General features: G+C 35.5%; 1 protein-coding gene across 2 annotated transcripts in view; it reads left to right on the top strand.

The window, feature by feature from the left end:
• Positions 1 to 496: 496 nt before the first annotated feature.
• The window catches only part of MYOF (myoferlin), a 70,914-nt gene continuing 60,414 nt past the window's right edge, over positions 497 to 10,996 (top strand). For both annotated transcript variants that reach the window (XM_075758248.1, XM_075758247.1), the window contains exons 1-3: positions 497 to 703; positions 6,832 to 6,887; positions 7,774 to 7,865. In XM_075758248.1, the coding sequence (XP_075614363.1) occupies positions 616 to 703; positions 6,832 to 6,887; positions 7,774 to 7,865 (236 nt within the window). In that variant the 5' untranslated portion in view covers positions 497 to 615. The remainder of the gene's footprint in view (positions 704 to 6,831; positions 6,888 to 7,773; positions 7,866 to 10,996) is intronic.

Genomic DNA, 10,996 nt, shown 5'->3' with positions numbered 1-10,996 from the left:
GTGTAAAACGTGGTTGTTCCAGAGCACAACTGAAGGGGGAGCACTTAAACTTTTTTTGAAGACCGTAGGTATTTTGTGATTATAAACTGAGACGGAGACAAGCTAAAAACATTTACAAACAATGAAGTTCTAAAAATTAAGAGGAAAAAAATATAAGCTATCGTGAAATTGAATACCTTGGTATACCAAGAGGCGGATGTGATGTATCTTGAGTACTGGAGTTATGCTTAATATTCATGTTGCTTATGCTTATTCTTGCCTTGGTTACTTACGAGAGACTTACCAACGCAGTTTAAGAATAAAAGCAACAAAAAAATAATCTGCACTCGTTTTTACTCTGTGCCCTTTCTGTTACTGGATTGCACTAGCAAGAGCTCTTTTTGTGCAGCAGCACAGAACTTGGTGTCAATTTACGGGTACTTTTTTTTTTTTTTTTTTATAGCCTTCAGTAGCTAGTCCGTCATAGATCCACCCATAGACCTTCTTTACTTTACACCAGCTATTCCCTGCCTCCTCTTCCTGCTAGCGTTTCAGTCCAGAAGTTAAGGAGTTTGAAACTTAAGACTTCCTTGAATTTCTTTGGTAGCAATCAAAGCTTAGTCAAGACTGAAAACAATGCTTCGGGTGAATGTGGAATCTGCTACCAATATCCCTAAAACCAAGTTTGGGAAACCAGATCCTATTGTTTCTGTTATTTTTAAAGGTAAGGAAAACTGTCATGAATGTACTTGGGGAGGAGGTTTTCTGAAGGATGGTGCCCTATGTAAGTATTTGAAAATCTGTGAAAACATGTTTTCCTGAAGTTAGATCTGATGTGACTTTAGGGAAGACTTTTTAATTAGAGAGACAGGTCTTACCTGAGTGAAGTTTGAACTGGGTGGAGTGCATTGGTCTTTTCTGGCCAGCAGTGCTTCTGTTTCAGGATCCACGTTTTACAAGCATTTGCAATGGCTTAGCCCTTTGCTTTAAAACCCCAAATCTAACTGCACAGATAAAACCACTTCTAATTCTGGTATTGAAGATTACCTTGTTGTTTTCCATCTGAAAAAAAATCATTCTTCTGTCTTGATTACTTTGCACAGCCACTGCTCCCTGTGATGCCAATTTTTATTGTATCTGGTTTATTGTTGTTATAACCAGCATGTTGAAAAACAGTAGTACCATTACTGAAGGTGTTTGGTTTTGTTGTTTGCTTTGTTTGTTTTTTTTTTTCAAACTGATTTGCACTCTAAAATTTTGCCTGTTGAGGTGATTTAATTTAAAATAAAGATTTAGGAAGGGAACCGCATTTTATACTTTCATCGCTCATCAGATACGGATGGGAGAAGGAGAAAACAGTGTGATAAAATTAGCATTTATATGTAAAGCTAATTATATGTCACAGTATATTTTACCTGTTGCCATCATTTCCTCACTTGGCTGACTTTGCAAGTCTCAAGGAACTTTATTTCAAGTATTGGTTTATCTTTAAAGTGCAGAAATCTCCGAGTAATTTTGGATCATGTAACATGTTAAACCAAACTGTGACAAACAGTCATCTGAATTCCTGGTGACCTGGTTTCCTAACTGCACTGAAATGGAAATGGTTATTTCCTAAAGTATGAAAAATCATTGCAGGGGTTTGTCACCTTTAGTGACCAAATCTGAAATCATGACATTTTGCTGGAGGCTGGAGAAGGACAAGGCAGTGCATGTCCAGAATCTTAACTTCCAGAATAAAAAGTTTTCAGATACTTTATTTCAGCATCAGAAAGATGTGATATCATTCAATTTCCTGTCTTTCCTCCTCTTCTCAAGTTTGTTTTTTTTATACCTCCCCCCTTCTGTGTTAGGGCAAGTGGCTGGGCCTGTCTCAGTAGCTTTTGGAACTTCCTAATTCTTAAAAAAAATATTTTATTTGCCCTGAAAAAAAATGCTGTTACTGGTGTAATTTCTCTGGTTTGTTCCATTTGCTTCTGCTGCTTCTTAAGCATTCATACTCTGTTTTCAGTTCCTTGACTTTCTCTGCTTTCCTGTCACAGTTTTGGCTTTCTGTGTTACCTCTGTTCCTGCAGTTTCATACTCCAGATTTGGTTTGTGCCTTCACTTCTTTATGGCTTTCACTTCTTTAAGTGTCTGTTTAATTCCTTCTTGTAATCTTTTCTACTCTGTGCTCTAATGCAATTCAGTTATACCTATTAAATATAAGTTACGGATTTATTTTTCCTTCTGAATTGCTGGAGTTGTTTCTCAGTCCTTCATTTATCCAAACACGGGAACTGGGCAACAGACATTAAAGGAATGAGTTTGTATTTATCCTTTATGTGCTATAACGGCGTTTTTTAATGTTCATAAACATGCTTAACAATTCTCTTAAACACAACTTCATAATTACGACAGTTTTTTAGTTTCTCATTAGTTTTTTAATTTCTCATTATACCTGCCACTTCTTTTTATGTGCTTTTACTACATACCAACAGATTTTTTTTGCTTTCTGTCCAGAGTGATTCCAGGGGGGCAGAAAATATCAGGCTTTTGCCAGCTATTGAGCAGCTCTGATTTAATTTGTAAGTGGAGTACCTGGTTGCCAGGTACAAGGGCATAGGGATCATATCTGAAATATGTTGAACTTCTGGCTGTTTATGTTTATAGATTTTTTTTTTCATATACAGCCTGTTCTCCCTCGCCCTGATAGTGTATAGAGATGGGAAACCAATCTTATATTTAGGAACATGTATATCAAAGGTCAGCAGTGTTTAGCAGTAGTCCATACCCACTGTAGCTCCTGGGAGACATAAAAAACACAATTGGGAGTTTATTTTCCAGATTAGGAAAAACTCAGGCATTTGCAGGATTTTGGCCGTAGTCCTGCAGTACATTTTCATGTTCTTGTTTGACTCTGCAGTATTCTTGAAGAGGTCTTAGAGAACAGCACACATTTGACAGACAACTGCTGTGGAAGTAGACATTTCATTAAACTGTGTTTTGTTCATTAACATTTTCCAACTTTAACTTACATAGCCTTTGCTGATGTCAGGTTCAGTAGTTTTCAGACTTCAATGAAAACATACAGTATCTCTCAGGATTAGACCTTTACGGCTATGCTGTGAAGAAAAAGGCCATGATCCTACAACTATTAGTGACTCTGCAAACACTGTACGTTCACATGCATATGTTAGTATAGTTTTGTCTGTGTATAGCATATGCAGACTAAGTATAACTAAGCTAGTTATATAACTATATATTAAGTAGTTATAGACAATAGTCAGTACAATTTATACAGTGACATATATTGGGTACATATTTAGAGGAAATAGGCAGCTGTTTCTGTTGTGACGTCCCATTTACAAAAGAGGGGGTTTGTGCAAGCATTTGAGCTTTTTTTTATACATTTATGTTCAGTCCAGTGAAATGGAACTTTTATTTACTTTAAGAACAACTCACTGTTCAAAGAGAACTACACCCTGAGAGTAAACGAGTATTGCTGCTGGAACTGGGTGCTGTTACTGCAGAATTCTGAGTTCATCATCATTCTACATGAGACAAATTATTAGTCAAATTACTATGAAAAACTGTTGCCATTTGCTGAAGTCGCACTAAGTGGTAATGTTTAAACCAGTACAACTCTTTTGATTTGTCAGATACACCAAACTGGAGAAAAATGTGTCGGATTCTTGTCTTTGGGTGCAAAATTGACGCAATTACTTATATGTGCAGTCAATACTAGGACATTTAGTGCTTTGGTCATTCCTTTTGACTGCCTCATTCAGCCTTAGGCATTAAAATCTAATGTGAAATGGCATTTGGTTTGATTGAGCCAACTTAAATAACATTTCTTTTTCCATTTGTGCTTAATCTAAGAGCTTTCCAGTAGGTCAGCAGTGGTTCATAGCCATGTTAGTTTATATTTCAGTGTGTGAAAGAAAAGAGTATTAGAGCATAATTATTCACTAAATTTATATTTTCTGTTTTGCAGAGAATTAAATTACCCTAATTTTAATTTCCTGGGGTTTGGAGATCTGCCTGTTTGATACTGCAGTTGCTGCCACCGTGCAATCTAAATTCTCCATTCACAAAAGTTTTATGGAAAACATAGTAAACTGAAATGTGATTATTGAGTCTTAGGCTTAAGACGGTTCTAAAAGATGTTTGCTTCTGCTATTCTCCACCTGCTGAAATTGATAAAAATGCTAGTTAGAAGAAAAATATTAAGATGTAAGCATTGGTTTTGCAGTACTGTAATTATGTTTATAACAATAGAACAGTTATTTTTTAAACAGGTCATCTTTAATGCATTTTTTGAACACTGTGTCATCTCATTGACTATCACTAAGTTCTTAGTAGTGATAAGAACTACTTAGTAGTAGTAGTAGTAGTAATTCTAAATTCCAATTGAGAATATTAAACAACATACGGTAGTATAATGCCTCTATCAAGATAAATCAACAATTATTTCTTCTACGATACCAAGGTTACTGTAGTTAGTTTTTAAAGAACCAAGTATATAGAGTGTCCTACTGGTATCCATTATAATTTCTTACTCTTATTTCTTGGTAGGGCCAAACTGAAAATGGTGACTGGCTCTATCTTACAGTTTATCCTGATGTGGTTTACAGTCTTGGCTACTGTAGTTGGATTCATTACTAGTAGAGGAAGGCAGCCTGAGGACCTGAAACTTATTTGACCTCCTGTAATAACGGGGCAGTCCATCTTAACCTGCTTGGCAAAGGTATTTTTTTTGGTGGGAATTAAAAAACTCTTTGCCAACAGTTTAAAAAAACAAACAAAAACCTCCAGTGCATTAAGAGAGTGATAAAAAGTGTAATAAAAAGCAAGTCACTAAAGTGAAGAAAATGCATGCAAAATACATGCTCAAGGACTGTGAACGCTACACTCAAGACTGCCTAAAATTACAATTAAAACCCAATGTAAGCTGTGTTTCCCAACATATGTCATCCAACTTTCACACAAATGCATAATGCAAAAAGTTTTCTTAGTATAAACTAGAACATGCACATTGTTAGTGGAATCCTAGATCTTACTCTTGTTTTTATGAAAATAGATAGTCTGGAGCGGAAAATTTTACCCACATGTCAAGAATTGTCTTGACTGTTGTTCAAGCCAGGGATTTCCTTACCTTAGAGTTACATTTGAGCTTAGGCAGAGATCATAGGACTTTTATCTGTTAGTTCCATCAGGATCAGGTCTGTGATTCACTATCTCCTTTACAAACAGCTGTAACTGTTCCTTTTTTTCACCAGCACTGAGAACATTTTTTCCCTGACTCTCACCTCCTATTTGTATGGGGACTTGGAGTACTAGTTCCAAACCCCAGATATTCTGGGATATTTAGTTTTGAAAATGCTTTGTCTCCTATTAGATAATATGAAGTTGAGTTTCTCTTACTAGCATGTTAATTAGTTCTTTGTTCCACAGAATGCGAGTCCACAGCGTGGTATGTTATGAATGCTCTTTCCTTTGTGGTACGATGTGACTCAATATCCTGCATAAATTGTAGACAATTCCTGTTACATAAATGTGAGTCAGTTCTCGTAATTTGCAGTACGGGCTGACTTTTTTTTCTTTCAATACGTCCTACTCTCATCCAATAAAAAGAGCCACCAGTCTACTGCTTGAATAGCAGCTATATGAACTTGCCCATGTGGCATATCTTTACTGTTGCTTCCCATACCCTTGCAACATTTTCCTGGCAAAGTATAGCCATAAGTATTGCGAATAATAAAAATGCTATTACCTTTACTGTAGTCCTTAAATACAAGGAGTGTGTCTGAAACTTAGCCTTCTTGTGGTGGCTGAGCATTTTTTAGATCAGCAGTTAGTTTACTGACTGTACTTAAATATACTTGTTATCACTAATATATGCAATTTCTGTTTAGAGAGCTGCGTGCTTGCCAGTGTTCCTTTGTGCTTCTGAGTGCCATGTCAAGACTTGTTCTCCATTAGAGATGTATGTGTATAGTGCAACTAAAAAGTAAAAATAAAGCTGTAGCATGTTACTTGCTTTGAACCTGTTGTAAGAACAGAATTTTGTTTCCCTTTTTAATAGGTGGGGGTGGGTCTGCAAAGGGCCTCTGCAACACTTGAGTTGTATTATTCCTCTCAGGGGAAGTAACTTGACTTGAAATGCCACACTATGTAATTTATGCCACACCCTACACTCCTATGATTTGTTGGTTGACCAAATGCAAATTTTACCATGAAGTGTGGAAAATTTCTAATTTTTAGGCTACAGTAAATGTCAGTGAAGTGACCTGCATAACCTGTGCAAACCATTTTTTCAGGAAGGACTGCATTTCCTCTAATATGCACCTGTATTTCTGCTAATATTTGCTCATTTGAAGCAGAAAGTGCTGATACTGTAAGCATATCTTCTTAAGATTTTTTTTTCCCAAGTGATTTTATTTCAGAGCTAGAGTTATAAGTAGGTTGTAACTCAGACATGGCAGATGTGTAACAATTTTTTTACTACTGAAGTTTATCACTCTGAGGTTACTGTTTGGTTTGATGTCTCCAAGTCTTTTAGTCTGTCTTCTTTCATCATTACTAAAGTTGCAGTCAGGGGTCATGAAAGGTTGAGAAACCTAAACATTAATTTTGCTTTTTGGGAATACATCTAGCTATGCTTAAACAAAACAGAATAAAAAGCCTCAACTACTAAAATTGCCCAGGGGACTTTTTGATTGTAAAATGTGCAGCTACTGGCAGAGGCAAAAAGAATTGGAACATTTGGTTTAAAGCTCAAACTTTGTTTTGAAAAGTGAAAGGAGAAATTGTGCTATTTGTGTAGTGCTTTAGCAAAAACAGATCATCACACTTTGTTTGTATTTGCAGATGAAAAAAAGAAAACAAAGAAAATTGACAGTGAACTTAACCCTGTTTGGAATGAGGTAATTTTTTTTAATCAATTCTTTGTCTTTTTTAAGACAAACCCTTGTAAAATTAGTAAGTCAGTTGTGAATATTGGTTACGAACAGGAACTAGTGATATGTGTACTTTGAAGGTATTAGTAAATGCAGGTGAATGGATTTATCTTGCACCATATATTACAATTCATTATGTAATGTTTTTATGTAAAAGTAGGTGGATATCTGGTGAGTTTGTGGCCTGGTTTTGTTCCCTTTTACTTTGGACCAAATGATATTCAGACATTGTTTAGCTACATGTATGGGAACATAACTGGATCCTTTATTATATACTAGGATAAAACCCTACAGAATTAGAATGAAGCATGAATTGAAGTTCCTCATGGTTTATTTGTAGGACTGGTCATATTTTGCATCTTCAGTAATGTTTTTCTTGGGGGAAAATGTTTTCTTAGTAGTGTTTTTTCACAACCAGAAATGAAAGTTAAAGACTGTTTTTACCTTTTGTAATGAGGAATACAAAGAAAGGGAACCTACACACATTTGTCTAAATTCAGCAGCAACTGACTTCAACCAGTATTGCAGGGGAATAGTATCAGATCTTATGAATGATAAGAAAATACTTATGTTAGTGTAAGGAAGTGGAACTGCAAAAGAGGTTATGGCTCAGTAATAAACAATTTAGTTCTTTTTCTGTTATTGTTACTAGTAACTAGCAAATCAAGAATGTGCTGTGAGCATGTTCCCAGATTTTTAACTCTGCTTTTGCAAATATAAGCTGTCTGATCTGTCTCTTACTAAATGCAAAATTTATTTCTGAATAATTTTGTTGTATGTGCTACTCTGCTGTTAATTAATTTACATATAACTTGTAATTATAATTTGGTTTTGCTCCATTTGTTTTGTTCAGATTCTTGAATTTGACTTGAAAGGAATTGCTCTGGATATTTCATCTTCCCTGACAATTATTGTGAAGGATTTTGAAACAATTGGACAGAACAAGTATGTTTGGGTTGGGGGGGGGGGGGGGGGGGGGGAGGGTGTTCCAGTAGTAAACACAACTTTCAATACAGAAGTCTGGGGGAAAACTGATAGTTGCTGGAGAGAAATGATGGATGCAATTAGATGGTTTTTGATGTAATACCTACTTCCAGCCTATAAACCAGTGAGCTTTCTATCCCTCACCAGCTGGATTGTTACTCTGAAGCAAAGTGACAGCTTTCTTTTTATACTTAATTTTAGACATGCTGAAGCTAAATTCAAGGAATGTTTTAGGCATTTAAGGCAGAATTCAGGTAAAATTTAGATCCCTTCACCTATTATTGTAATTTGAAAACCACAGCTGCCAAATTTCAGTTGGTGCTTACTTGTAATAAAGGTCCTTCTGTAACTAGATTTGTGCCACTACAGATAGCTGGTGCAGGAAGTCATCTTGCAGAATGGTGCAGGGCAGTACACAAGACTACTATACATAAGAAGTGTCCAGAAAGAAGTTCTGAAGAACTCTTACTTGGCATTTTCAGAGCCCAGCTAACACAAGCCACCAAAAATTACAAAACGCAGTTAAGGCTCTTAACCATCTTTAAAAATCTCTTTCAGTGGCTATATTTTATGTCACTTATTTAAGTCTTGCCTAGGAAGAGGGGAAGCCTAAGTTCAATTTCTGATCTTGTCTGGAGGGATTGAAGTCCTAGACTCATCTCCTGGGAGAGTGACCTAGTCATCAGGATAAATAGGTTGGCTAAAATACAAAAATTGTCTTGGGAATGGAATCTGGGATTCTGGTTTTCTTGAGTGTCGTAGCTAGTGGGATCTATGAAATGTCATGTTCCTTCTGTACTCTTTATGAGTTCTCTGCACGGTCATTAAAAATCTTGAACTTGAAAATAAAAGTAACTTCCCCAAGATCAGTTTGCAGAACTCTTTTTTGATGTCAGATGCTAGAGTAAATTCTCTCACATTGAGCAGGGAAACGATTCTGTCTCCAGTTGTTGGCCGAGTGTTATAAGCCTCCGGCTCGTTGCATATATGGAAGATTGGCAATGATGTTGCTTATATTTTATAAACATTGTTTAAAATGGATTGAGGATTTTTTCTTTAGATGGTGGTTTGTTTTGTTTTATTGGTTTTCTTTAAAAGAAAATATGTAGTTTGATATTAAGAGTGTGTTCTGTGAAAAGTAAATTGGATAACCTCAGCAGAGGAAGAAAATGGATATCTAGCTTCCCATTCCTTAGAGGAGGACTCTAGACTGTTATAAAAATGGGGTGGGAGGCTGCTGAGAATTTCCTTTTCTGACATTCACTTCTTGGAAAGGAAAGGCAGACACTCCTACTATCAGTAAAGGATTTAGAGTTTAGGTCTTCAGCAGATAGATATACCCATTTTCATGATGCCCCTAACATACAGGAATTTAGGCCTCTTTCCCTCCTGCACCATTTCTGTTTTGGTTAGTGCTGTTAGTGCATGTCAATAAGCTTGAATCCTACTCTAAAAGTCTAAACTACCACTGCAGTATGAACAGCACCTATATACCTAAAAGTGGGTTCTGCATTTTTCAGACATCTAAAAATCAAATATCATGGGACCTAAGGCTACAGATCTTATTGTGTATGGTCTTTTTTTTTTTTTTTTTTTTGTGAGATGCTAAAGTAAAGTTTCATTTGTGTAGTTGTTTGTTGAGTCCTCAGTGTTCAGAGGACTTCATATAGTAGTAAGATGCTTAGTTTTAGTTTTGACAAAATCAGGTTTTATTGTTAATTTTAGAGAACTGAAGATAAACAGTAGCTATGCCTATGTGTACCTGGAAGGCTATCACACAAAACACAAATAGTTTTCCTTCAACTAAAAAATGAAAAATATATAGTTTTTCTATGCATGAAGTAATTATATCAAAAAAGATGCACAGATTGTATGATTTTCTGGAATTTTTTTTTTTTTTTTTAAAGTTTACGCTTGCTGCGGAAGACACTGAGAAAGGAGCCACCTTGAATTGAGGCTTCTATTTCTATATGAAAGGCTTCTATATGACAACATTATAAAAAGTTTTAGAATACTGAAATGCTGTCAGGTGTCCATGTTGGCATGTAAACATTTTTTGTATGTTTATACTCCTACAGAATAGGAACGTGTAATAAGTAAACATATAAGTAATTAAGGTGTCGTGTTTGACTAACTTTTAAGAGTGATCTTTGTATTTTTAAAACTTTTTTAATATGAATATATTTGTTCCTGCGAATTGAGTTGATAGGACCTTTTAACTGTGGTCATTGAAAAAAATTGTTGTCATGAAAAATTACAATTGTATATATGGCAACACTAGAATTCAATTAATTCACATTCTATTAAATATATAAATATGTATGCATAATATAAAACTTTACTAAAGCTGGAGGGTACTTTTTGTCATTTTGACCTGGACTTTGAGGTTCCTGCTGTATTGGTGATGAAACAAACACATAATGAAGACTCTAACAAGTTTTATGTGGTTCTGAACATAAGATGACAGAGATTTAAAAAAAAAAAAAAAAGTATCTGGAGTTTTGTAGGATTTAAGCTTTAATTTAATATTCAAACTGGAGATGTAGAGGATACCTTAAAGCAATGCCTGCAGATCATTTCAATGAAGACGACATAAATTACTGGTTGAAATTGGTAGCAGCCTCTCGTGTTTTGCATGCCCTTTGTTTTATGGCTCGTCACACAGAAATAAACCTGGTCCCTAAAATCAATTGCAGGAAAAGGGTAAGGTCTTGGGTGGCGGCAAGCTAGTCAGAAAGCTTTTCTTTTAGATAATCTACAGCAGGGATAGAGTGTATTAGTTTGTCTTGAAACATGCTTGTACTAAAAGCTCTGGCAAACTCTAGGAGTTCTTTCTCAAGGCACATAACAAGACAAAGCTTCATCAATGTGTTTAATCTTTAGCTATCCCATAGTGGCTAAGATCTGCCTCTCTCTGCTTAAATCATAGGATTTTTGTCTAAAGAGGTAAGTATATACATATGGACAAGCATCACTAATAGAAGTGTTTTTTTAAAATCTGTGCAGAAAAAAAGAACAGCTTATCAAAAATGAGATGCCAGTTCCCTACTTCTTTGTATAAAGTCCTAGATTTTAAACAAGGATCTATTTCT

Source organism: Balearica regulorum, chromosome 7 (genome assembly GCF_011004875.1).
Source record: "Balearica regulorum gibbericeps isolate bBalReg1 chromosome 7, bBalReg1.pri, whole genome shotgun sequence".
NCBI classification, from domain to species: domain Eukaryota; kingdom Metazoa; phylum Chordata; class Aves; order Gruiformes; family Gruidae; genus Balearica; species Balearica regulorum.
The sequence above is the reverse complement of the archived record's forward strand: the minus strand, read 5'-3'. Positions and strand labels throughout refer to the sequence as shown.